This window comes from Sebastes umbrosus, chromosome 16, assembly GCF_015220745.1.
Source record: "Sebastes umbrosus isolate fSebUmb1 chromosome 16, fSebUmb1.pri, whole genome shotgun sequence".
NCBI classification, from domain to species: domain Eukaryota; kingdom Metazoa; phylum Chordata; class Actinopteri; order Perciformes; family Sebastidae; genus Sebastes; species Sebastes umbrosus.
The window spans coordinates 10,631,724-10,658,805 of NC_051284.1; the positions used below are offsets into that span (position 1 = coordinate 10,631,724).

At 38.9% G+C, this 27,082-nt stretch overlaps 4 protein-coding genes across 7 annotated transcripts; 2 read left to right on the forward strand and 2 right to left on the reverse strand.

The window, feature by feature from the left end:
- Nucleotides 1–716: 716 nt before the first annotated feature.
- Nucleotides 717–2,918, forward strand: gjb10 (gap junction protein beta 10). 2 transcript variants are annotated; one of them, XM_037747573.1, is made up of 2 exons: nucleotides 717–861; nucleotides 1,297–2,918. In XM_037747573.1, exon 2 carries the CDS (start codon nucleotides 1,402–1,404, stop codon nucleotides 2,179–2,181), a length of 780 nt encoding a protein of 259 aa, XP_037603501.1. In that variant the 5' UTR covers nucleotides 717–861; nucleotides 1,297–1,401; the 3' UTR covers nucleotides 2,182–2,918. The 2 variants fall into 2 exon arrangements, with proteins under 2 accessions (XP_037603501.1, XP_037603502.1); XM_037747574.1 differs by having other exon boundaries at nucleotides 732–861; nucleotides 1,335–2,918.
- A 4,122-nt stretch (nucleotides 2,919–7,040) lies between these two features.
- gjb3 (gap junction protein beta 3) lies at nucleotides 7,041–9,946 on the forward strand. The gene is made up of 2 exons (XM_037747547.1): nucleotides 7,041–7,217; nucleotides 7,913–9,946. The coding sequence occupies exon 2, from the start codon at nucleotides 7,984–7,986 to the stop codon at nucleotides 8,836–8,838; it is 855 nt and encodes a 284-aa protein (XP_037603475.1). The 5' UTR covers nucleotides 7,041–7,217; nucleotides 7,913–7,983; the 3' UTR covers nucleotides 8,839–9,946.
- A 1,307-nt stretch (nucleotides 9,947–11,253) lies between these two features.
- Nucleotides 11,254–15,691, reverse strand: hmgcl (3-hydroxy-3-methylglutaryl-CoA lyase). Of its 2 annotated transcripts, none has more exons than XM_037746678.1 (9): nucleotides 15,554–15,691; nucleotides 15,087–15,170; nucleotides 14,341–14,448; nucleotides 14,118–14,213; nucleotides 13,357–13,505; nucleotides 13,193–13,256; nucleotides 12,504–12,692; nucleotides 12,245–12,370; nucleotides 11,254–11,980 (listed from the first exon to the last, which is right to left on the reverse strand). In XM_037746678.1, exons 1-9 carry the CDS (start codon nucleotides 15,650–15,652, stop codon nucleotides 11,879–11,881), a joined length of 1,017 nt encoding a protein of 338 aa, XP_037602606.1. In that variant the 5' UTR covers nucleotides 15,653–15,691; the 3' UTR covers nucleotides 11,254–11,878. The 2 variants fall into 2 exon arrangements, with proteins under 2 accessions (XP_037602606.1, XP_037602607.1); XM_037746679.1 differs by having other exon boundaries at nucleotides 15,563–15,690.
- A 2,309-nt stretch (nucleotides 15,692–18,000) lies between these two features.
- zbtb8a (zinc finger and BTB domain containing 8A) lies at nucleotides 18,001–26,855 on the reverse strand. 2 transcript variants are annotated; one of them, XM_037746672.1, is made up of 4 exons: nucleotides 26,444–26,855; nucleotides 23,122–23,996; nucleotides 19,042–19,211; nucleotides 18,001–18,822 (listed from the first exon to the last, which is right to left on the reverse strand). In XM_037746672.1, exons 1-4 carry the CDS (start codon nucleotides 26,506–26,508, stop codon nucleotides 18,505–18,507), a joined length of 1,428 nt encoding a protein of 475 aa, XP_037602600.1. In that variant the 5' UTR covers nucleotides 26,509–26,855; the 3' UTR covers nucleotides 18,001–18,504. The 2 variants fall into 2 exon arrangements, with proteins under 2 accessions (XP_037602600.1, XP_037602601.1); XM_037746673.1 differs by lacking the exon at nucleotides 26,444–26,855 and adding an exon at nucleotides 25,049–26,428.
- Nucleotides 26,856–27,082: the final 227 nt, after the last annotated feature.

Below are 27,082 nucleotides of genomic sequence, written 5' to 3' on the forward strand. Positions count from 1 at the left end.
AACAATATTAATATTAATAATTAAATTATACAATGAAATGTTTAGTCAGGATTTCAAAGAAAGAGAGACATGACATTCCATGTACTTCACTTATCTAACAAAGAAAATAAAAGATAAGACAAAATAAATAAATACCTCAAAGAAAAAGAACACAATAATTTCCTGCAGTGTCAATTTGACTGTGTGCCCCCTGACGTCCAAGAAAGTCCAACAAAGGTTCCCAAACATTTTCAAATTCTGCTGCTTCTCCTCTGGTTATGTATGTAAGTGTCTCCAGTACAACACAAGATGCCATCTCCCTCACCCATACATGTATCCAAGGTAAATCCATTTTTCTCCAAGACAAAGCTACATCATCTCCTGGCCTGCAGGAGTCCAAAGTCAATTAGAATTAACTGTTTTGAGTTTAAATAATAATAATTATAATAATTTTGGACACATTATTTTCATACATAAAATCTGAGTTGGTTTCAAATTGATAAACTACAAAATCATGCATGCTAAAATATATCTATTTAATGGGTTTCATACAAATAATGACATGATCACGTGCATTGATCACGCCTGTTTGACCGGTTACATCATTTATCCAAAGGATCCAAACTTAAATAAACTAAATAAATATCAAATCAGACGTCGCCCTTTCTCCTCGCCTTATTGGACAAACAAGTATTTGGTTGAGTGGAGCCGCAGCCACACCTGAGCAGGTTGAGTGGAGAGAAGAAGACATGAAGGCAGAAAACAACTCCACCCACTCCACTCCTCTCCTGTTGAGAAATCTACTGCGATTCTCATCGGAGAGCTTCATCCAAAGCCTGCTCCTCCGCTCCGACACTGAACTGCGACAACAGCGATCAAACTGTAAGTATTCACATCTTAATGTAAAGAACTGAGTCGGAAAGTAACGCGAACTTGTTCTTATTTACCCGATCAAGTAGTTTTTAGACGTGGATATTTGGAATATGCGTAATTACGCACGGGAATGTAGAAACTTCAAAGAGTTCCCGTAGTCGTTGGGAGGTGAATGGCTGGTTGAGTAAGAGTTGTGTCTCATTACAGCGATGAATATACACGTTTCTGCTTGTATGACAAGAAAGCCTCTTGTTTTATAAAGTTAGGGGGCACTTTCAGGTGCTCATTTTGCTCTTATTTCTTCTATTTTTTTTTTGCGTCAAAGATATGTGAACATGTGGATTTATATGTTAACAACCTGGTTTCACCTCAGTTTCTTTTTTCTGTCATAGCCTTTCTTTTATATCTGTGATATGACTGTGTTTTCTTTTTGTTTGTTTTCATGCTGGTTAGATCCCTGAGTTTTGTCTGTGCCGTTTCAGCTGAAGAGAAGAGCTTCCTCTGTCTTCCATCAGCAGGAAGAGAAGACAGAACTGAACAAACCTCGTCATGAACTGGGCATTCCTCCAGGGCCTCCTCAGTGGGGTGAACAAGTACTCCACAGCTTTTGGCCGAGTGTGGCTCTCTATCGTCTTCCTCTTCAGGGTCATGGTGTTCGTGGTGGCGGCGGAGAAGGTTTGGGGCGATGAACAGAAAGACTTCAAGTGCAACACGGCTCAGCCCGGGTGCCACAACGTCTGCTATGACCACTACTTTCCCGTCTCCCACGTCCGGCTGTGGGCCCTTCAGCTCATCTTCGTCACCTGCCCGTCTCTCCTGGTGGTTATGCACGTGGCCTACAGGGACGATAGGGAGCGGAAACACAAGCTTAAGTACGGTGAGAACTGCCGCCGCCTCTACCTGAACACGGGCAAGAAGCGCGGAGGCCTGTGGTGGACCTACGTCCTCACTTTGGTCTTCAAAATAGCCGTGGACACGACCTTCGTCTACCTCCTCTACCACATCTACGAGGGTTACGACTTCCCCTCGCTCATCAAGTGCGGAGAGGATCCCTGCCCCAACTTGGTGGACTGCTTCATCGCTCGGCCCACCGAGAAGCGCATCTTCACCATCTTCATGGTGGTCACCAGCCTGGCCTGCATCCTCCTCTCCATTTTCGAAATCCTCTACCTGGTTGGCAAGCGGTGCCGCGAGTGCTTCACCAAGCTCCATAACTCTCACCAAGTCGATACCGACAGGATGTCCAGTGGAAACACCTTGATGGAGTCAAACACTCTAAAAAAGACCCCTCAAACGCCTGCTCCTTCATACAGCGTCGTCATTGCTTGAGATACCGAGAATAAAGGCAAAGACTTGATGAGAGACAATGCTGCGGGAAAGGAAAACATGCCTCTCCTTCCTCTGAAGGCACTTCCTTAAAAGACTTGTCGGCAGACATTTGTGTGCTCAGAGACTGAACTACTACGGATGTAGTTCTTTACTGTTTTCGTGTCCACATGTCAGAGAATTAGACATTTTGGACCACAGGACATATGTGTCATTGATCTGGAATGTGCACACTATTGTGGGTTTGGGTCAGAGTATTTTTTTTCTTTTTATAGCTGAAGTTCTCCACTTCTTGCAAAGGAAAAGCCAGTTAGTGTGATTCAGATTTAGCCTTAACGCCAATTACATGAGTCACCCCATGGTTTGGAGACAGTTTTACAAACACATGTGGTTTTCTGTGTAAAGTTTTCCTTCTGCTCGGCGCCCAGCCCCGAAAAAGTTCAGCCCAAGCTGTACTGCGTCTTCTCCCTTCACTCCCTCTTGTTCATATCTGGCTCTTTGTGAATGTACTCTACTTAATTTATCAAAAAGGTTTGAAAGATTGTGCATATTACTGTCCTGACCTCTTTTGAACTGCCTCCTGTACACAGGCACGAGAGAGCAATGAAGTCAAGATGTAGTGTTGTAAACACAGTTGTTAATAATAATACCAGGATGTTCATATTCCCCAGTGTTGCAGTGCAGTGTGTGGCTGCATAGTTGTTAATAATATTTTTCATTAAAGATTATGATTTTCATGGTTTGAAAATGTGTTTATTTTTCCCCACAAGATCAAGGAAGACCATTTAGCACTGTAAGTTACACAATATGTTTTAGCATACTAAAGAACAATGTAAACCAGACAAAGGATTCTGTGGTTTGATAAAGATCTCAGACTCATCCACTTTTTCCATGCGTTTCATAAAACCCTCCCTCATTAGCTGACAGATTGCTCTGTCGCTATGAGCACTGTCCTCTTTGTTTAGGTAGATTGGTTCGTTGAAGGAGTGCAGAGGAGTCTCCCACTCCTCAGTTTCAATCATCCGTGCTGGATCCACCCACCACAGGAATTTGTCGGTCCGTGCCGCCTCTGAATGGATGTTTCCAGTGATTACATCGCAACGTGCGATAGGAGCCATGTAGCGAGAGTACAAAATATTTTATTACTCTCTCCTTGTGGCATTCCATTCAGAGATTTCCAGATTGCCCTGCTTAGGTTTTGAGATATCTGCCTCTGAAACTTCCACCTCAATACCACAGAGCAGAATAAATACACGCTCAGAGCAATAAAGAATGACATTTTAAAAAAGTCCAACAGTGACGTGTCTTTCCACAAACAATGAAAGGATAATCTACAGGCACCTTAACAGATTTCATCGGAACCATGAATGTCTATTTCAGTTGACAGTACTTCCGATGAACTCTATTAACAAAAGAGGCCTGTGGATTATCATGGTAACTAGGGGACTGTTTTCAGGAAAGACAAGCTGCTGCTAGATTGTAATTTTTCCCCTCTACTGTATCGGGTGGAAGTGGAAAACTTTATTGTCAACCCAAGTACACAGCATGTGTGCTATTTTCTATTTCTGGGCCAGTAGTGCTACAATTAACTGGGTGAAGTGATGACGTCTGAGTTCATCATCACTTTTATATTGTCCAAACTCTACGGAAGCCCAGAGAGGCAAGTGAGGAAAAACAAATGCTGGTGATCTAAATTGTTTAGAAATCAAGAACCTTAGGAAAATTATCTTGGAATTTTTTTTTTTTCTCCACTTGTTCACAGATGAAAAAGAAAATTAAGTAATTAATAGAAAGATTATCCTGGCAAACCTTTTTTTTTTTTTTACCCGCTCTTAAGTCATAAACACAGGAAAGAAAACAATTTAGATCACACTTAGAAAAAGGATTACCAGGATTGTTTTTTCACTCGCCTCTCAGGGCTTCCCTAAAACTCTCAAGTGTTACATCAAATCTTCTAAAGTGAAAGCTCTGAAAACAGAATCAAGCTTCAGTATGCTCAATTCTCTTTGTCCTTATTCTGTTTATCCAGCCTGACTGGGTGGGTCTGTAAATGAGCCCGCAATCACTCTCCCATTACAAGATCCTCCCATCTCTTCTTGGCTAGTATTTCTCCTCTTGTCCCAGCCTTCTCTGTGCTGGTACATTTCTTTTCCTTTCACAGTACGAGCAGTGAAAAGCAATGTGTTTATCCTGTTGTATTTGTCCGTCTTGTTGAAACTTGCGGCTGGCAGACGTTGAGTCATGGGGTGCATTCCTCCAGGTGTGTCCCAGCAGACTGCCTGGACCAGTTCTTCATCTGGAGCCAAGAGGCAACTTGTCTTTCCCCTCCCCCAACCTCTCTCGAACTCAAATATTGTCAGCCGAACTGCTCTAAACACTACAGATGTTGCGTTCACGTGCTTAAGCTTTTACAGCACAGATGAGAACTTTCCTGAAAAGCACGACTGCAGTTGATACTTCTAACAATATTCTGAGAGTTTTAGCTCTCGGCTGCAAGACTTCGAGATGAAGTGTTTCATTTAGAGAAGCCAGAAGAACTATCGTATTCTCTTTATAGTGTTACTTTTCACTCTTCAGCTTTTTACATCATAGAAAGTGCGTCTTATTTGTACACGTGAAAATATGAGAAACAAACTCTTTCTAAACGCGTTCAAAGATGTGAACGGATGATTTAATTACTTGTGGGTACCCATGTTTCATCCTGGTACCAGACAACTGAATTGCTCTCCACATCTCAGTTTCACATCTTATTTTTTTCAGACATTTTAACGAAGTGAGAAAAAAGAAAAAGAAAACACAAAATTCAGCTTGATTATCAGGTTACCTAAGTTTACAGTCTATGCATGTGGCATCTCAATAGGTGTTTTATCACACAACCTTGTACATTACGGTTAGAACTTTTTGTTCTTAGAAAAGGTTTTGGAGAGCGCTTCCTTATCTTAGAAATGTTGGGCTTAGTTGTGAGCCTTTGCCTGAAAAAAAAGCCCATGGAGACATTGTACGTGATTGTACAGAGCAATACAAACAACTCTGACTTGACTTGACTTGAGGCTGGTGATACATGAGCAGGTCTTTTATCCTTTTGTATAATGTAAACACATGATTCAATAGCTCTGAATGTGGGCACCGGTCTGCAAGAACTGGCAAGCTCTGGCACAGCTATGGCATGCTGATAATTCATATTCCTCACAGCATCTGAGGACTTAATTTGTCTGATCATGATGGGTTATTTTCCCCACAGGACAGAAACGCAGTATGATTGGGAAATCTTATCTTGTAAAGTGTAAGAAAAATAGGTTTGGTGATGAAAGCAGGCGGACGGTGAAGTGGGGACAAAAGCTTGTGATCTGACGATGAGGATGAGCTTAAAAGGGCCTCATGAATTGTGACATCTGAGGAGAGCTTGGCCTAGAAAAGAATAAAGGAGACACAATGTGTCTTTTTGGCACTGTTGTAGGTGTTACGTAAATATAGAAGGAATAAACTAACAGTACAGGAAATAAATGAAATGAAATGAGAAACAGGGAAATTTATTATTTTTGTAGCTACATGACACAGTCTGATCTCTCCTCCACCAACCTACCCCCTCAAACAAACCCCAGAAAGAATGTTGCCTAACACTCGTCATACTTATGGAAACTTGCAACAAGATGAGGCTGAGGGCATGCATGACAAGAATAAAATGCACTCACCTTAGGGTGTGTCTGCCTCTTACGCATACGAAGTACTCAGAAAACACGTTGGGACAGGGAGACAGCACTTCCTGGAAACATGGAACATAAAAATAAATGGACACTGAATTTGTTGTCACGAAACACCCGTTTAGAGGATGCTTTGCCTAATCTAACCCTGTTTGGGAAGAGTTGCACCCTGGTGTTCCCCATGTTGCCAGTCCTGAACCTGAACCATATGTGGCCACCAAGGCTTTGATTGGTTTATCTGGTTCTAAACTTGATTGTCCACACTGTAAACAATTGCTGTTAATTTACAGCAGGATTTCAACAGTATTAACCTTTTACTTTTACTGTTAATACAAAAGAAAACCTGTTAAATTACGCTCATAGGCCGTTTTTTAACTGAACTATAATGCATTCTTAAAAAACAGCACTTTACTGCTGATCAACTGTCTAATGTATCATCAGTTTCTGCACATGTGAGGCTTGTACATTGTACATGACTGTAAAATCAGTGAATTAGCTCTGTTCTTCACTCACATGTTGTTATGGTTTGCATTCTGTGCTTGTAGCCAGCTATAGATATACATTTTGGGAAAAGTGTCGACAAGTCTATTAAAGCCTTTTTCCTAACAAGTGCCTTTAATTGTATTTAGTGTGACTATTCCTATGTGTGTAACCTGCTAAGTCTATTCATCTAGGCAAAAAAATAATGTTTATTAAAATGTATGTAAAAAATACAACTTAAATAGTGCATTAAAACAAATCAGTAAGATAAAAGAAAGGGGAAAAACAGCTATATAATGTATCTTTAAACAGTAAATTAACTGTAAAATACTGTGAAATTAATAAAAAAACAACCAGTTCAAACTGTATTTTTCATTAACAGTACAAAGCTGTAAATGTAAGCGACAGTATAATAATGTTACTTTTACAGTAACATAAAGGCAACCCTGCTGCCGGTTCTTTACTGTTATTTTACTGGGAAATTCTTAACAGTGCATGTGTAGCCCTATCTCCAAATCCTATTCAAAGTACCTGGAGATGGTTTCTGTGATCTGTAATAACTGTTATGTAAAAAATGCCCGATTTGCCACCTAACCCTGGGGTGTGAGTGGGAGAGATAGAGAGAGGAAGGAAGGGAGGGAGAGAGAGCGAGAGCGAGAGGAACATCTGGGGCAGTTCCATTCCTTCTTCTTTAACCACACCCACAGGAGCGTTTCTCAACACTGCGCTGCTCTACCTGTCTCGAGGAGCCAAATCCGTGTGTTAAAGGACTAAAACGACATTTAAGCGAGAAGAAACCCCCTGGAAATATATATAATTGCGTGTCTTTCAACTAATAATGGACTGATACTTCTTTTGGTAAGTAAAAAACTCCCTATAATGAACTTTTGATGTGTCTAAGATGAGTTAAGTTTGCGTTTCAGCCAATTGAAAATGAGTGCTGGCTTTTATACGGCAGTTTATGAAAGGATAAATAATCCCTGGTGGTTGTAGAAGTGCCTCGTGTCAGTAAAGAGCCCAAACTATCACGTAAATAAGTCTAAATAACGCGTAAAGCCTGTGCGTAAAAGGCTACTTTTTTGGCACGCACACATATTCAAATGGCTGAAGTAAGTAAGCTTTTTATGTTAACACACACACGGAAGACTGATAGTATTTACTTTGTTTCTTAAATTAATATTTGTATAGTCTACAAGTTGTGAAGTAGGTATACTGCTTTCTGAAATATATATATCAACTTTGGGTGTGTTAATAACGTTGGTCCGACTTGTTTCCTTCATGGACGGTTTGCCTCGAGGCCTACTCCTCCTAAGTGTTATTGTTAGTGGTTTGTTCCTGTTAGAGATGATAAATGAGGCTTGTGGGAGATGTTTTCACATTAAATCAGCTTTGGAAGATAAATTAGTGATTTAAAAAAGTCAGCACAAAAGGTTATTGTGTTATTGAAGCCACCTGGAGCTTAGTGAGACACCATTGACAAAGAGTGAAAGCAGATGAATAACTCAGCAGACAATGCAAACATGTTCACCCATTCTTCATTCTGCCTCGTTCAGGTTTGAAGATAAACTACTACCAATAAGAGAGGAAACCCAGAGAAGAACGTATTTGACTGCCAGCCAAGAACATGGACTGGAAGACCTTCCAAGCCCTCCTCAGTGGGGTGAACAAATACTCCACGGCGTTTGGCCGGGTATGGCTGTCTGTGGTGTTTGTGTTCCGGGTGATGGTGTACGTGGTGGCGGCGGAGCGAGTGTGGGGCGACGAGCAGAAGGACTTTGACTGCAACACCAAGCAGCCCGGCTGCGCCAACGTCTGTTACGACCACTTCTTCCCCATCTCCCACATCCGCCTGTGGGCCCTACAGCTCATCTTCGTCACCTGCCCGTCGTTCATGGTGGTGATGCACGTGGCGTACCGCGACGACCGCGAGCGCAAGTACAAGGCGAAGCACGGCGACACCACCAAGCTGTATAACAACACGGGCAAGAAACACGGTGGCTTGTGGTGGACCTATCTCATCAGCCTCTTCGTGAAGACGGGCATCGAGGTGTCCTTCCTCTACATCCTCCACCGGATCTACGACAGCTTCTACCTGCCGAGGGTGGTCAAGTGCACCACGGCGCCTTGCCCCAACACTGTGGACTGCTACGTCGGCCACCCCACCGAGAAGAAGGTCTTCACCTACTTCATGGTCGGAGCTTCGGCCCTCTGCATCGTCCTGAACATCTGCGAGATCATCTATCTCATCTCCAAACGCGTCGTACGATGCGCGAACAAGATCAAAAGGCGCCATCGCAGAACACCCGTGAATCACGACGACTACAACAACAAAGAAGACTTTAACAACGTGAATATGTCGAGGCAGGAGCTGAAGGAGAAGCCTCCGTCCTTTAGGAGTGCGTTCAAGTCAAGGCCATCTGGACTCAAACTGGAAGACAAGATACGGGCCTCTGCTCCTGATCTGACCGTTTCTTCATGAGCCGAACTCAGGCTGCAGCACTCGGCAGTGCTTGGGCTAGAACCCCATAGACAAACCTCAGAAAACAGACTCAGAACTACGAGCCAAACTTCAGTTTGTGTGTCAGACACTGGAAGTTGAGTCATCAGTACTGGATTCATCCTGTGGGCCCCTGTGTCCACATCTAAGACTCTTTTTCTATGCATGAACTTTGGTTTCCAAGTCAACATCCACGATATTTACAAGTCAGCTAGAGCCGAATTGATTTGTTAATGATATGTGGGTTTTCTTTTTTTTGAATACAATAAAGGCCTGTGTGCCTTTTCAACTTCACCCCTTCACCCATATTAGAACATTCCTGTGAGGTTTCTGTCTTTCTTCTGATTGCAGTTTTTGACACGGGAGGGGAAGGAAACAAAACGTTCAGCTTCGCACAAGGAAGCCGGACACACCTGGCGGAGGTATTCACCCTCCCTGCCAGTGTATACATACAGTGGTGTGTCTGTTGTCACTGAATGTGAGATGCACATTTCAGCGACCTCTTTTATTTAACTGAACTGACATCGTAGCTTTATCTTCACCTTTTGTTGTCCAGATGACACTGACGAAAGGTAAACAGTTGTGCGTTGGTGTGTGGACACTCCAAAGTCATAGACTTATGGCTGAGTAATACTTGAAGGTGTGCAAACTGGCCAAAAAGATATGTTTTTACTGCATTTATTTTCTCAGATAAGCGACTTATATCATTAGTATGTTTTCCTTAATCTAGAGCGTCGGCGGACATGCTTGGTCTCAGGTTTATGCTGCAGTGCGCACGCTGTACATAGACTGCCTGTGTTTTGACGTGCTTGTACACAAACTGTCCTCATCCAAGACCACTGTTGATTTAAATAAGGCGAAAGGAATGCTGCTGTTTAATTCAGTGTTGGTAGAGATGGAGCACAGAGGAAGAGGAGGAGGAGGAGGAGGTGGAGGAGGTGGGAAGAAGGTTGAACAAACAGTTGAACTATTACACATTTTTTTTGTCCCTAATCGTCCACTGTGGACATCAGCTGGAAATGTATTTTATGCACTTGTTGTAAATATTGTCATTTTTACAAAACTAAATATATTAAATTTATTGAATGTGTGTTACTGTTTGGTGTTTTACCAATAAGGGCTGCTGTTAATTCTATTCCTGGACTATGGTTTTCCATTTAAACGTGGAAGGGACAGATACCACTCCACGATACTGTCTGATCATCCTTATTATTTAAAGAGCTGGATTTTTCCGTCGCCACCGACTCATAATAACGAAGTTTCTCACACTAACGATCATCAGGTTTGCATGCCAATTAGCATTTGACATAGCTGTGCGTCATCGTGACACACTATTTTCCCGTGTTGTGAAGACCTGCAGTAAGAATCTCAGTCCGCCTGTCAGACTCGTCAGTCAGGTTTTAACAAGGTGCGGCAAAGAAAACAGTTTGTTTATTCTGATTCATTTCCGCAACACACTGCAAAATCACTATGGAGATTGTAAAAGATCAACGCTCACTTTAGTGCCTTGTATGATGACGTCAAATCAGTTTTTTAAAGCAACATTTGTAGAACTGATGTTGACGAAATGGCAGAAATTTAACATCCAAGGTTCAATATTCTTGATGTTAAACAATCTTTCTTTAAACATTGTTCAGTCATTTATATTGCCTAAAACAGTGGTTTCCAACCTTTTTCCCAAAGGGACCCCTTTTCTACAGTTGAGTACACTGACGACCTCTGACTAAGTGACTTTTTTTATGGATATTTCATATTTATTCAATGCATAATAACAAAAGTACAGAGCAACTGATAAACTGTACGATCAACCCAAATAGAGAGCGCAATAGCTGTAGGAAGTTGGTGTAAGTTGGATGAATTTTCAAGTTTTCCTGCTATTTTTTAGGATGTTTTTTTCTGTATTTTCGAAATTTTAACAATCATACTTATTCAATAGGCTTCTTTTTTGACAAATCCAGTGCTTTCTTCTCTTTTTGGCCATTTTCCTATCTTGTCTTTGGTTGGTTTAACTGCATACTTATCTAATGCAGGACGAGGCTGTTCAGCAGAGAGGAAAGGCTCTGTGAATATAGCTTGTGTTCAGGTCTTCACCGTGCCCTTATCCTGTGAGATTTTTTTTAATTTCTTGAATAATAATTCAAACTTTAAAAATAATTCCATTTAGTTTTCTTCACATAAATGAATGAAATGCTGAGATAAAGGCCAACTGTATATATATTTTTAAAAAAGTTGTCTTACACCCCTGAAAATCAAGAAGGCCTCGCGACTGCTCATGAAGCTTTGGCGACCCCTGGTGGGGGTCAGGACCCCCATGTTGGAAACCAGTGGCCTAAAACAATGTTTCAGAGCCTGTAGATTCATCACAATGCTGTCAAAATTAGATCAGGGACACTCTTAATTTATGAAATAATATTTATTTTTTAAATCTAGTATATGTACATGTTGAATTTGAAGAGATGCATTTCAAAATAAATACACAGCACATCGACATTTAATCACAAGCCAGTAAAATGCCCAAGTTTATAAGGACTATACAGAAAATGAATTTAAAGACAGGGAACACTGCTTACAGAGGATGATCGAAGTCAAAACAACTGTTACAACTGAGTTGAGTTTATCCGTCCCTAGGACATTTTTACTGGTTCATTTATTATTATTAACAAAGTCTGTTCTTCCCATTGGCTTACCCATTGCCCAGAAAGGAATGTAAACACACTATTATAGAAACAGGTGAAGGCATGGCTTTTGATAGGTAGGATCTGTATGATTAGACTTTACATAAGGCACTGTTCCAGCTATGCTATCATGTAGTGAATATCTAATCAGATATTTTATTCTAAACAGAAGGATGGGTCAGTAGCATCTAAATCTTAAAAGTAATATTCCCGTAACAGGAGAGGATGAATCAAAGTCAAACTATAAAGTGGAGAACTGAACAAACGGAGGACGATGGCTCCACTTTACATGGCGGTGCTGCTGCAGTGTACAATCTGTGAAGGAGCCCGTGGTTTGGCTTTTCTGTCTACAGCTTGCAGGTGGCCTGCGCCACTTTGGAGTTGGTCTTTCTGTTGAGGGTTCGACAGATGAAAGCTCCGGCATCCATCAGCTTCGGGAGGTCCACTCCCTGAGATGAGGACAGAAAGTCAAAAGGGTCAAAACTTGAGGGAGCTCACATCTTACACAATAATTAGAACTGCAATAAGTAAATTATGATAGGGTGGACTGGAATTATCTGCAAAGCTGGTGCATTTAATGAATGGTAGAGTATTTTTCCTCATCAGAAAAACAATACAATAATTTAACACAAAAGCAAGAGCAGCATTTTTAATCTCTACTATAAAAGGAACTAAAAGACAGGGAAGGCTAAAGAGAAAGTGTGACTTCTTACCGTTTGAATGCCAAGTCCATGCAGCATATAGACTACATCCTCAGTAGCAACATTCCCAGAAGCCCCCTGGGCATAGGGACAGCCGCCCAGTCCAGCTACTGACGAGTCTACCACACTGATTCCCATCTGCAAAACACAGAAAAACTTTACCTTGAAACTAACTTAAGTTAACACTGCACTAACATTAGATCACCTGCATTGATATTCTATTCCCCCCATCTGCATTGTTCAAAGATAAATAACCAGAACCAGGTCTGACCTGCAAGGCTACGAGGATGTTAGCCAGGGCCTGGCCGTAGGTATCGTGGCAGTGCACTGCCAAGGCATTAACTGGCACCTCTCTGCTCACCGCCTCCAGCATTTCAATCATGCTACCTGGAGTCCCCACTCCAATAGTGTCACCCAGAGAGATCTCATAGCAGCCCATGGAGTACAGACGCTTGGCTACCTGCAAGAAAGAGGTAAAGCTTGACCTGGTTGCGTGAGTGACCGACACATTGTCATCTCAACTCGTCACATACTGTCGCTTTCTCTGACCCCTCGACGTCACTTTTTCCATCGCAGTAAACACGTGCTTAATGCCCCCTCAGCATAACTTTTCGGTCGCAGTAAACACGTAAACACATTACAATTAACGTTGTAAATTTAATGAAAACACTTGCTTAGGATGAGGCAACAAACCCGCTTTGTTAGGTTTAGGAAAATACAGCATGGTTGGGCTTAAAATTACTACATTTATACAGTGAAAATGTGACTGAACGTTGTGAATATGGGACATGAACAGCCACGAAAGGATGCCTTGTGTGGCGGTATCGAAAGAGGACGGGCATGACAAAGCGCCGGTATTTGACGTCCTGGGAATAAGAACGAACTTGAATGACAGTGCTTATGTTTATGCTACTTGTAAAAGGATGATGTAATGTCAACATGTATCAAGTGAGAACTCACATGTGCAACTTTTTCAGGTGCCACCTTGCCTTCATACGGACATCCGAGAACACATGACACATAACTGCGGTGACAGGAAACAGAGAAGAAACCAAAAAATCACACTCTATAATTTCAATGATTTATACGTTTGTTGACAGTCAAGAGCGAGCCAGTAATCCTACCCTCTAACTGGCACACCAGCGTCTTTCGCTGCTTTCATAATCTCGTCAAAGCGCTGTAAACTCTCGTCCACTGAGCAGTTTATGTTCTTCTTACTGAACAGCTCCGATGCAGCACCAAATATGGCTACCTCTGAAGCTCCTGCCTTCACCTGTTGTAAGTAAGAGCAAGGGAAAGGCATTTTAAATGAAACATTTAGACTAGGGCTGTCAAAGTTATCGTGATAACGTGTTAACGCAAATTTGTTTTAACACCATTCATTTCTTTAACGTATTAATGCAACTTGCACTACACTTCCACTACACTTACTAACTGCTTTTATGCCATTTTGGGCAAGTCAGCACACTGACACACTGACAGCTGTTGTTGCCTGTTGGGCTGCAGTTTGCCATGTTATGATTTGAGCATATGTTTTATACTAAATGCAGTACCTGTGAGGGTTTCTGGACAATATTTGTCATTGTTTCGCGTTGTTAATTGATTTCCAATAATAAATATATACATACATTTGCATAAAGCAGCATATTTGTCCACTCCCATGTTGATAAGAGTATTAAATACTTGACAAATCTCCCTTTTAAGGTACATTTTGAACAATGTGCGATTCATTTACGATTAATCGCAATGAACTATCGACCAATCGTGTGATTAATCGCAAATTAAATATTTTAATCGTTTGACAGCCCTAATTTAGATGCATCACCTACAGTGTAAGAAGCTGGATATGTTAGTGTAGCGGGGATGTAAAATGCTTGACACTCACAGCAGCCTGGAAACCCTTGAGGTTGGGGGTGAGGACCGGGTAAGACACTCCAGGTTTCCTAGTGATCCCTTTCATCACCTCCTCCTGGTCTGCCATCTGACATTATGAACAAAAGATGACAGAAACCAATTAGTGGCCACTTGCATTTCTATAGACTGTAGTTTCTACGTTGGGCGTGTCAGCACTTTCCATATGGATGTTCTCTGGGGGAGAACTAACTCACCTGTGGAACCCATTTTGGGGACACAAAGCTAGTGGCCTCAATGACTGGCAGCCCTGACGCTGACAACATGTCAATCAAATGGATTTTAGTCGCCGCTGGCACGATTGTCTGAGAGTGGAAGCAGTAAAGCAATACAAGATGAGGAACACTTGGAAAAACACTGACACACATGCATTATTGAGATTCTTTCACCTGGATACACAATAACATGATCAATGCACCTGCTTCTATCTCAATAAGCCTGTTAGATTCAAGAGTTTTATTTGCCATTTGCACCTATAAGTACATTGGAATTCTGAGCAGTTTACACCGAGTCAGCTTTAAGAAAAGAAAAAAGGTAGAAAAGGCACAAGGTAATTACAGTAAAAAAATAAGTAGCACATTAAACTCAACACAATAAATAAATAAATTATTAAAATATAAAACGCCCTCAGTGTAGTCAATAAATAAACTAAACTACCATCTGCATAGGAACGATACCCCAGAATAAAATTATACAGTATATATATATGCTCCATGACCATGTTAAAAGAACTTGTAGCTCTCATAAAAATATTTAAAAAAATAAATAATTAATATATTATAGACAATTACACAGTGGAAGCATATTGCACAGCAATATAGTCCATCAGTTCAGGTGTACTGTGTGTCAATACAGGTATGGAGGTGAGGTGTGGGGTATTATATTATATTTGCTGGCTATAACAGCTGCTGCAAATTAAACAAGTCTTCTTACATGACCTCACCTTTTCATTCTGGAGACCATCTCTAGGTCCCACCTCCACTATCTTCACCTTCTTTGGAAGAGCTTGACCTGCTCTTACTCCAGCCTGCACACACAAACACATTTAATACAGGTGTTAACGTAGCATTAGAGTAGAAAGAGCTCACCTGTTGAGCCTGACAAGCAGAGATATGAAGCTGTTTTATAGATCTATATGCTGACAGGTAGCCAACAGCTGCCTAGGTAACCAGCTAGGTTACCAGCTAGGTTACCAGCTAGGTTACCTACTAGGTTACCAGCTAGGTTACCAGCTAGGTTACTAGGTTACCAGCTAGGTTACCACCTAGGTTACCAGCTAGGTTACCTACTAGGTTACCACCTAGGTTACCAGCTAGAGGAGGCTAACAGCTAGCCGGCAAGCACTGCCGTCCAGCTAAACATACACAATAACAACCTGCTGGAAGATAAAAGCACAAGAGTAATACTCACTGCGTTTACCTTTGCGGCTGAGCTGAACGCCACATACTGCTGACCCATTGCTGAACTTAAAGTGCTTCTGTTTACAAGCCTCATGACGGCCGCCATCATGGTCCAGCCTCTAGTCTGACGTCAGAGGAAGGGTGACGTCACAGATGATAAAAAGCATCTTAAAGGCGCCATCTATTGGCTGGGAAATAGAATAACAAAATAATAGTTTATTTAAAATATTAATTTGAATTAATTACCATATATGTTTGAATACATTTAAAACAGCATATAATAGCATATATACCCCCCCACCTATGTTGTATCACAGCTGTTACCCTGCACTATACTCATTTTTAACAGTCTCTTCTGCACTATATTCACTTTTTTTAGTAGTCCTGTATCACAGCTGTTACCCTGCACTATATTCAGTTTTAACAGTTTTCTTCATCTCCTTGTATTTTTATATCTGGTATATTTTTTTTGTACTTTGTACTTTGCACTACTAACTTTTTTACTGCCTTTTTACTAACATAGTATAGTAAGGCATAAAACAGTCATAAAAAGGTCATAGTATAGTTTGTCAGAAAAAGTCAGAAAAATACATATAGTATGTAGTATAGTATAAAGAATCATAGTACATATGTCAGAAAAAGTCATAGAATAGTATGTCATACAAATATAGTATAGTGTGTCATAAAAGTCATGAAAAAGTCATTATATATATATGTCATAAAAACTAATAGTATGTATATGATAAAAAAACGTATATATAGTAAGTCATAAAAAGTCATAGTATAGTATGTCATAACAAGTCATAAAAAGTCATAGTTTAGTATGTCACAAAAAGTCATTTATAATATGTCATTAAGCAATATAGTATGTCATACAAAGTCATAAAAAAGTCATTTTTTAGAATGTCATAAAATATAGTATAGTGTGTCATAAAAAGTCATAGTATATATGTCATAAAAACTAATAGTATATTAAATCATAAAAAGTCATGTATATAGTATGTCATAACAAGTCATAAAAAGTCATATATAATGCGTCATAAAACAGTCATAATATAGTATGTCATACAAAGTCATAAAAAAGTAATTGTATAGAATGTCATAAAACATGGTATAGTGTGTCATAAAAAGTCATAGTATAGTTAGTTTGTCATAAAAAGTCATAGTATAATATGTCATGAAAAAATCATTGTATAATATGTCATAATAATATAGTATAGTGTGTCATAAAAAGTCATAGTATAGTATGTCATAAAAGTCATGAAAAGTCATAGAATAGTATGACATAAAACGTCATGAAAAAGTCAAAATATATATGTCAAAAAAGTCATAGTATATATATGTCAGAAAAAGTCATAGTATAGTATATCATAAAAAGTAATATATAGTATGTCATAAATAGTCATAGTATAATATGTCATAAAAGAGTAATAGTATAGTATAACATAAAAAAGTCAAAACAGTCATTGTACAGTTAGTATGTCATTAAAACTTCATAGTACAGTATGTCATAACAAGTCATAAAAAGTCATATATAATATGTCATAAAACAGTCCTAGTATAGTATGTCATACAAAGTCATAAAAAAGTTATTGTATAGAATGTCATAAAAATATAGTATAGTTTGTCATAAAAAGTCATAGTATAGTATATCATAATAAATCATATACAGTATGTCATAAAAAGTCATAGTATAGTATGTAATAAAACATAGTATAGTATAGTCATAGTATGGTATGCCATAACAAGCCATGAAAGTCATAGCAAAGAATATCAAAAAAAGTCATGGTATATTATGTCGAAAAAAAAGTAAAAAAAATGTCATAGTATAGTATGTCGAAAATAGTTGTAAGAAAAGTCAGTATAGTGTGTCGTAAAACAGTCATAGTATACTATGTTGAGAAAAGTCAGTTTAGTGTGTCAAAGAAAGTCATAAAAAAATCATAGTAAAGTATATGTTAAAAAAAAAGTAATAGTATAGTATGTCGAAAAACGTCAGTAGAGTGTGTCATCAAAAAGTCTTAATGAAAGTCATAGTGTAGTAGGCCTTTGACATAAATTGATGTCATTGAATGCAAATACGTCACATTAATTTCATGGCAAAATGTTTTGACTTCTTTGGGAACTTTTTATTCACAAATGTCGTTTTTCTAAAAGAATATCCATATTACTTCAAGTCTTTACATATCTGATAATCTTTCTAAAAAGACAAAAAACAAAGTGTATACATAATTAATTGCTATAGTTTTATTTTGTAAACACGTAATCTGCCTTTTATTTTATTGTATTTGCGCATTTCAATATTTTCTCCTTTATTGGTCTTGTCCTTAATATAATTTATTTTTATAAGATTTGATATTACTTGCCATTTACATAAACATGGGGTGAAAAGATACAGACACAGAAATGTATAAAAATATCTTTAATGTTTCAAAAAAGTAAAAAAAGACAAACAAATAAATTATAATTGGTTTTATATCATAATGCATATAATAATCACACATAATCATAAAAAACTGCAACCCTGCGACATTGGGAAAAAGTCTGCTCTGGACTTTCCCTACAGGGAGACGGGAAATAGCAAGAGTCATTATTCTGTCCTTGGGTTTTCCTCAAATGTCAGCTTTTATCAAAGTAGAGTCCCAAAAAAGTAGTAGCAAACGTATTGTCCCATGCATATGAATAAAACATATCTTTGAAAGAGCTATTATTTAACTATAATTGAAGTAAAGGAAACGCTGAATATGCATGCTTTGGATACTGCATATCTTTATGAAGCAACAAAAAGCATTCCATTTTGTCACAAAGGTCAACATCTCATTGAAAGTACAGATTAACCTTGTTGCATTTAACTAATAGACAACTAATATATAATAATGTATGTATTTACATAAGTAGATCACATATTTTATGCATAAATTCTCTTGCATGGCTTTAGCAGACACACACTTTGGTTCCATTTCACTGCAGCTCCTCATCACTGTCGTCCACTTGTTGGATGATGAGGTCAGCCCCCGAGTCTTCAGCCAGGTCATCGTCATCGGTTACCATCCAGCTCCTCTTGCTGTCCCCCTCCTCCTCTCCGTCCACCCCCAATAACAGGGCTGGCTCGTCATTGGCACTATCTAGACTGTCCATGGGGATGTCATCACAATCCACTTCCTGGATGCACGCGGTGCACATGCGATAGCGCCGTGTGCCCTCACACACCACATGCCCAGTGTCTTCTGTCACCTGACACTTACACTTCCTGCACACCAGCTTCCTGGCTTGATGGATCTGTGGTGAAACAAGAAACAAAGAAGGTTACATCAAAAATGTTGTGTTACTTCTGGTGTTGGGGGTTGTTAACACTGATACATATAAGAAAACAATGCATCTTTTGTTTGTCGACCTAATGGTGCAGGAGAAGCTGGTGTGTAAACTTTAACACAATTTCTATGTTTCTTAATCTGTTAAATCAATACTGAATGACTCCTGCTTGTAAATAAAACCTACTGTCTCAAAATGGCTACGAAGATGCTCCAGGCGAGTGAAACGCTTATTGCAGGCCTGACATGGGTACGGCCTCTCTCCAGTGTGGCAGCGCAAGTGGCGCTTCAGGTCTGCCTTCCTCTTCACCGTGTGTGTGCAAAATGGACATTTGAAGCGCATAATGGGGTTGGAGTCTGCGAAGAAGAAGAGAAACTTTTCAGAGCTTTGGCTTTGGTTTTCCTGGATATCTAAAGAGCTGGCTTCTTTTTTGAGGGTTGCACACCATGCCAGTATGCTGATAATGTCATTCCTTCTCTCAGTTCTCTAGAGAACGATAGTAAGTCGTATAAAAACCATAGTATAGTAAGGCATAAAACAGTCGAAAAAAGTCATGGTATAGTATGTCGAAAAAAGTCATAAAAAAGTCATAATATAGTATGCCGAGAAAGGTCATAGTATAGTATGTCGAAAAAAGTGAAAATAAATCATAGTATAGTATGTTGAAAAAATAAAAAAATCATAGTATAGTATGTCGAAAAAATAAAAAAGTCATAGTATAGTATGTCGAACCGTCTCACTCCACTATCGGGCACCGGGCATCGATGTGAGGGTGGGATTGAACCCCGCTCTGTCACACACAGAACCGTGAACTTAGCAGCCAAGCCATCAATGCCACACACACTTGGGACTGTCCTCTTCGTATATTTGACTTCGTCATTAGAAGTTAGAACTGAAAACAGACTGTGTCCCATAAGGATCGAATCCACAACCTCCAGAATTCCAACCAGTTATCTACCACACTGAGCTATCTGACCAGATACAATGATGCACTGTTTCTTTTTGTATTTGACTTCATAATTTTAAGTTAGTCCTCAAAAATCACTGTCACATAAGGTTTGAACTCACAACCTCCAGTATTCCAGCCATCTACATCACTGAGCTATTTCACAAGTCATAATATATCATGTCAGAAAAAGAGTACAAAAAAGTCGTAGTGTAGTGTGTCAAAAAAAAGTGAAAAAAGTCATAGTACAGTATGTCGAAAAAAGTGCAAAATGGAATAATATAGTATGTTGAAAAAAGTGATTAAAAAGTCATAGTACAGTATGTCTAAAAAAAGTCATAGTACAGTATGTCGAAATAAAAATCATATTATAGTACGTCGAAAAAAGTGAAAAATTGAATAATATAGTATGCCGAAAAAAGTAATTAAAAAGTCATAGTATAATATGTTGAAAAAAGTCATAGTATAATATGTTGAAAAAATTCATAGTATTGAATGTTGAAAAAAGTGATTAAAAAGTCAGTGTATATTATGTCTAAAAAAAGCATAGTATAGTATGTCGAAAAAAAAGTCATAGTATAGTATGTCAAAAAAATACAAAAAGTCATAGTATGTCTAAAAAAATTCATAGTATAGTATGTAGAAAAAATAAAAAAAAGTCATATTATAGTATGTCGAAAAAAAGTCGTAGTATAGTATGTCGAAAAAAAAAAAGAAGTCATAGTATAGTATGTCGAAAAAAGTCATAGTATAGTATGTCGAAAAAAAAGTCATAGTATAGTATGTCGAACAAATAAAAAAAAGTCATAGTAAAGTATGTTGAAAAAAGTCATAGTATTGAATGTTGAAAAAAGTGATTAAAAAGTCATAGTATAGTATGTCGAAAAAAGTGAAAAATGTCATAATATAGTATGTCGAAAAAGTGATTACAAAGCCACAGTATAGTATGTCGAAGAAAGCGATAAAAAAGGCATAACATAGTATTTAGAAAAAAGTCATAGTATAGTATGTTGAAAAAATAAAAAAATGTCATAATATAGAATGTCGAAAAAAGTGATTAAAAAGTCATAGTATAGTATGTCGAAAAAAGTAATTGTATTGAATGTCGAAAAAAGTGAATAAAAAGTCATTGCATAGTATGTTGAAAATAATTATGGTATAGCATGTCAAAAAAAGTGAAAAAAGTCATAGTATAGTAAGTTGAAAAAAGTGATGAAAAATGTCACACTGAAGTATTTCCAAAAAGTGATATAAAGTTATAGCATAGTAAGTTGAAAAAAAGTCAAAGTCATAGTCTGTCAAAAAAAGTAAATAAAAAGTCATAGTATAGTATATTAAAAGAAGTCATAAAAAAGTCACAGTATAGTAAGTCAAAAAAGTCATAAAAATGTCAGTGTTGTATGTCGAAAAAAGTCAGTGTTATATGTTGGAAAAAATCATAGTATGTTGAAAACGTTATACAATAACATGTCAAAAAACATAATTAAAAAGTCATAGTATAGTATGTCGTAAAAAGTCATACAGTAGCATGTCGAAAAAGTAAAAAAAATCATTGTATGGTATGTCGAAAAAAGTCATGGCATAGTATGTTGAAAAAATCATATAGTATGATAAAAAAAAGTCATAAAAAGTTATAGTGTAGTATGTCGAAAAAAGTCATAGCATAGTATGCTGTCAAAACTTTTTATGAGATAACTAGGTTATCTCATAAAAAGTCATCAGTAAGTCATATAAAAGTCATAGTATAGTATGTCATAAAAAGTCATAATTCATAGTACAGTTTGTCAGAAAAAAAGTAATATTATAATATATCAGAAAAAGTTATAAAAAGTCATGGTATAATATATTATAAAACAGTCATGGTATATTATGCCATAAAAATTCATAGTATGGTATGTCATAAAAACTCAAAAACTTAATCGTATAGTATGTCATAAAGAGTCATAGTTTAGTATGTCAGAAAATAATCATAGTATAGTATGTCAGAAAAAGTCAGTGAACAGTATGTTATATAAAAGTCATAGTATAGCATTTCATAATATATTAGGTTTTGTTATAAAAACGTCAGTCATACAAAAGTCATATTATAGTACGTCATAAAAAGTCAAAAAGTCATATAGTATATCAGAAAAGGTTATACAAACTAATATAATATAATAATAATAATAATAATAACTAATAAAATCATAACAATTATAGTATGGGATGTCATAAAAACTTAAAAAAATAATTGTATAGTATGTCATAAAAAGTCATAGTATATTATCTCATAAAAAGTAATAGCATAGTATGTCATAAAAATTTCATAAAAAAGTCATGGCATAGTATGTCACAAAAAAATCCTAGTATAGTATGTCATTAAAAAGTCACAGTATCGTATTTCTCAAAAAGCCATAAAAACGTCATATATATATATACAATATATATTGTATATATATATATGTATAAAATGTAATAAAAAAGTCATAAAATGTCGTAGTATAGTAGGTTATAAAAAAGTCATTGTATAGTGACATAAAGGTCATTATATAGTTTGTCTTAGAAATTCATAAAAACATAGTAATATAGCATGTCATTAAAAAGTCATAGTATAGTAAGTCATAAAACGTCATAGTATAGTTTGTCATTAAAAAGTCATAAAAAAGTCGTAGTTTAGTATGTCATCGAAAAGTCATAAAAAAGTCATAGAATAGTATTTAATAAAAAAACTTATAGCATAGTCTGTCATAAAAAGTCATAGTATAGTATTCCATAAAAAGTAATATTGGAGTATGCAAAAAAAGGTCATAGTATAGTGTGCCTTAAAAAGTCATAAAAACATTGTAATATTGTATGTCATTAGAAAGTCATAGTATAGTATTTCATCAAATAAACACTGTATAGTATTAAAAGTCATAGTATAGTAAGTCATAAAAAAGTCATAGTATAGTATGTCATAAAAAGTAATAAAAATGTCATAGTAGTGTATATTATGTCATCGAAAAGTCATAAAAAAGTCATAGAATAGTATGTAATGAAAAAATCATAGCATAGTCCATCATAAAAAAGTCATAGTATAGTGTGCCTTAAAAAGTCATAAAAACATAGTAATATTGCATGTCATCAAAAAGTCATAGTATAGTATGTCATAAATAAACATTGCACAGTATGTCATAAAAGTCATAGTATAGCAAGTCATAAAAAGTCATAGCATAGTTAGTCATAAAAAGTCATAGTATAGTAAGTCATAAAAAGTCATAGTATAGTTAGTCATAAAAAGTCAGAGTATAGTATGTCATAAAAAGTCATCTATACATTTTCTCACATACATTCCAACTCACCTTTATTAAAGTGTCCAATAACACCCACAATGGGTGGTAGAGTCGCATACAGCTCCTCTGCCTTTTCAGCCTTTTTTGTCCTCGCCTCCTCAAGGTCTAAGTCATCAGGTTGGTGGGAGCGAATGCTGTTGGATGCTCTCCTCTTGGTTCCCCCTTTACTTCGCCGGCGCTCTGATCCAGGTAAGATGTACAGAGGGTCCTGAGGGTCCTGTAGGTCCTCTGCCTCTGCCTTGATATCATCAGCAGGGCTGCTTGGGTTCGTCTTCAGGGTTGAGGCCGATGACTCCTGGTCTGGGTCTTTCCCCATAAAGCCAGTCTGGGATCTGGAGTTGTCCCTGGTCCAGAGTGCCGGTGGTGGGCTGACCGAGCTGGGGCCTTGCTGCTGCTGCTCTGAGTTCTCTTCCCCTGCTCCACTGGTAAAACTGCAGGTCTCAGACAAGCTAAGGCAGCGGTCACTGTCTTCATCTTTCACACTGATTTCCAAAGAGGATTTGATGAAGTTCTTGCAGTAGTTGATGACATTGTTCATCTGCAAGTAGCTGGCTGCAGACATCACCTCGATCACATTGTGACTGGCCAACTCCAGTTGGCCAGAGTAGATGAAATCCAGGATGACGGTGAAGGTCTCGGGGCTGAAGACATCAAAGGTGGCGTTGACAGAGTCGGACAGCCCGTCAGGCCCCTGGGACAGCAGCATGCGGAAGTAGCCGCTGCTGGCGAACAGAACGTTGCGGTGGGCCCTGAAGAGCTGGCCCTCCACCAGCACGCTGCAGTCACAGAAAAGCTCCTGGCGGCGCTGCTGGTTGAGCTGCTTCAGCAGGCTGCTTTGGTGAGCCACTGTGATGTCAGCGGTGTTGAACCACCTCTGGGGCTGCCTGCAGGAGACAACATGATAGCCGTCACTGGTTGTGCATGCAGCATAGACTGACTTGTTCTGTAGGAAAATAACAGATCATAAAGGCCTTGTGGACACTCTTTACTGAAATTGAGACACTTCCATCTTCATGATCCTGAATTAACAAACTAAGACTCTATTAGGGTGACCAGATCCCAAAAAAACAAATGTGGGACAAAGGGTATGTTTGTGTGGGACAATGTGGGACACATTACCAAGGCTGAGAGGTGGTCTACAATTTGGATATAATATCTAACTTAAATAATAAACATTTCTATTCTGCCCCTTATCTTGTAACATCTCTATGCTTTGCCTGAATCTTTTGAGACTCACACGAACTGTGTCGCTTCATGTCGTATTAACCCGTGTGAAATTGAAAAATAGCTGGCAAGAGAATCGACTTCCCACCGGCTTATAAAGACTTATAAGTAGTTTCACAGTCTTTGTTGCAGCTGCTTTTCCATTTCTTTGGGGTAGTTTCCATCATATTCCGCCTAAATCTGCATAGCTTGTGACTTTGCGGTGACTCTCAATTTTCCCCCGTTAGGCATAGCATAAACGGAGAAAGGTCAACCTGCACTTGACCCCACGTGTGCTCAGTTTGATTGACAGCAAACACAGCCGCGTGATGACAGCCTTCTCTGCTTTCCCCCACAGCCATTGGATAAAAGCCAGATTAAAATTTTTTTTTTAAAAAAAGCGTCTGTCCTGCAGTGGTTTGACTTTTGGAAACTAGAGCCAATGAAAATTTGGGACATCCGTCTCAATATGTGGGACATGTGGGACAAGGGAAAAAAATGCTGTGCAGTCATTCGTAAAGTGGGACAACCTGGTCACCCTAGATTCTATGAGTCCATATGCTGTATTATTTGAATTCTACATAGGAGGGAGGAGGGAGACATGCACTCCTGGAGTGTTGCTGGGACATCTGATCTTATCAAGGAGAGGAAAACATTCTCAAAAAGGTTGTCGGTAGGACCCGCTTAAGGCCCCACGCCGTGATGAACCCTGACAAAATCCGTCGATACTCACCGGTGACTTGATTCACCCGGCGCCCGATAGAGTCTACTCGCCCCCAAGTCTGCCACCATTTCCATTTTTTTTTTAATTTCTCTTTAGCCTTTTTTTTCGGTGCTCTTTTTCTTTTTTATTCTCGTCCAGGGTCCACACAGTCAGGCACTTCCTGCTCAGCCCTAAAGACCGAAGCCCAGTTAGAGCGACAGGAACACTGTGTGCTGACGTGGGTGTTTATTAACTGGGGGTTCAAGGACATTAAAAATAATAATGAATGTCCTAATGAAGGTCCTTGTTGACCGAAACGTTGACTAATAAAAAGCAGAGAAAAAGTGTGTGAGGGAGCAAGTATTTTTTTTTTTTTTTTAAAAGTACATCTGATCTTATCACCTGCTTCTGGTAAATGTTTTATGGTACAGACCCTCAATATGAAAAGCAGGTCACACAGCAAACACACCCCACTGATGGAGCTGTCACATCTCCACCCTGTCTTTGTTTCTGCACTGGACTATCTCCAGCTCTGCAGAAGAACCATCCGCCCACCCGGACTTCACTCTGCGCTGTGATTGGCTGAGGCGTGCATTCAATCAAAAACCCTTCTTCTAATGGGCAACACCCGACTCCAGTCAGGAGAGCATCGGGTGGCAAAAAAAAACCCTATAATCATCCCTGAGGGAGGAAGAAATCTCTGATGTTACAAACACAACAGACTCATGGGGAAGAGGAAATAAAGCCATGCAAAAAAAGAGACAAAAAAAAAAAAAATGCCGCAACCCTATTTTGCAGAATAGTTCTTATTCTAACCTATTTAATCCATCCTCATGTCGCCTCGACTCTGCATTCATTTGTAATTGCGCGTTGCTTTCTGCAGCGACAGGCTCCACCACCGCCCGATAAACCCACACGGTGCAACGCCCGCAACACTCCCATAGTGCTCCTCATATGTCTCACCAAAAGCAAGTATCTAAACCGAGCTATTACTCCCTTAATTCAGGCACCAGTCGACCTACACAAAAACGGAGAAGAAGTGCTGCAGTCCTGCGAGAGAAAAGCGGGCAGCCAGCGAAAGCCCAGTCTTGTCCTGGAGCGACGCCCACTTCAGGCTCCAGCACAGCACACAATAGAAAAATAGACACAAACCTAAAAGCAACTGAGCATTGCTGCGAGCTGATAAACACACATATGAACGCAGGATATCTGAATTTGGGGAGAAAACGCCCGCTTTCATCCTGGAGACCACCCTCCACTTCTCGCCGGAGGTCCGGAGCGCAGCAGCGAGCAGCGAGGAGGATTTGCCTCTCTGCCCCAGACCCAGCGACTCTCTCCAGGCGCGAGGTTGTCGGAAGGACCCGCTTACTTAACGCCCCACGCCGTGATAACCCCTGACAAAAAAAAAACCCCGTCGATACTCACTGGTGACTTGATTCACCCGGCGCCCGATAGAGTCTACTCGCCCCCAAGTCTGCCACCATTTCCATTTTTTTTTTTAATTTCTCTTTAGCCTTTTTTTTCGGTGCTCTTTTTCTTTTTTTTTTCTCGTCCAGGGTCCACACAGTCAGGCACTTCCTGCTCAGCCCTAAAGACCGAAACCCAGTTAGAGCGACTGGAGCACTGTGTGCTGACGTGGGTGTTTATTAACTGGGTGCCCGAGGGTTCAAGGAGCCATTTAAAGCCCTAGTGCCCTGTTTAAAATGTAGTGTGTACTGAATATTAATATTGAATACAGAATATCCTAGTCATATAAAAAAATAAATTGTGCAATTTTTCTATAAATAAATCTGTAGGGATTTTTTTTTTACCCTCTCTACTGACCATTATCATACTGGTAAGATTTATTTAATCTGCCTTGGCATCACTATGATAATGTTCCTCATGTTGCTCAATAGTGACTTTTCAGCCTCATCATATTTAGAGGTGAGTATCTTTTACTGGAATATATTCTTATGGATTTATTATAGGGTTTGTGTCACTGAAGAATTTTCATTTCATCTCATCAACAGTCAATATCCCTTAACTACAACTCATTTAACAATCATTTGAAACAGCTCAAGT

What these genes read in the sequence shown, in the direction of transcription:
- zbtb8a (XM_037746672.1), bottom strand. Translation starts at nt 26,508, where the DNA reads ATGGAAATGGTGGCAGACTTGGGGGCGAGTAGACTCTATCGGGCGCCG. An exon ending in TATTGGACACTTTAATAAAG is followed by an intron (nt 19,212 to 23,121) that starts GTGAGTTGGAAT and finishes TCTTCTTCGCAG; the next exon opens with ACTCCAACCCCATTATGCGC. An exon ending in TTCGTAGCCATTTTGAGACA is followed by an intron (nt 18,823 to 19,041) that starts GTAGGTTTTATT and finishes GTTTCACCACAG; the next exon opens with ATCCATCAAGCCAGGAAGCT.
- hmgcl (XM_037746678.1), bottom strand. Translation starts at nt 15,652, where the DNA reads ATGATGGCGGCCGTCATGAGGCTTGTAAACAGAAGCACTTTAAGTTCA. An exon ending in CAGCCGCAAAGGTAAACGCA is followed by an intron (nt 15,171 to 15,553) that starts GTGAGTATTACT and finishes TTGTGTGTGCAG; the next exon opens with GCTGGAGTAAGAGCAGGTCA. An exon ending in ATGGACTTGGCATTCAAACG is followed by an intron (nt 11,981 to 12,244) that starts GTAAGAAGTCAC and finishes TCCTCATCTCAG; the next exon opens with GGAGTGGACCTCCCGAAGCT.
- gjb10 (XM_037747573.1), top strand. Translation starts at nt 1,402, where the DNA reads ATGAACTGGGCATTCCTCCAGGGCCTCCTCAGTGGGGTGAACAAGTAC.
- gjb3 (XM_037747547.1), top strand. Translation starts at nt 7,984, where the DNA reads ATGGACTGGAAGACCTTCCAAGCCCTCCTCAGTGGGGTGAACAAATAC.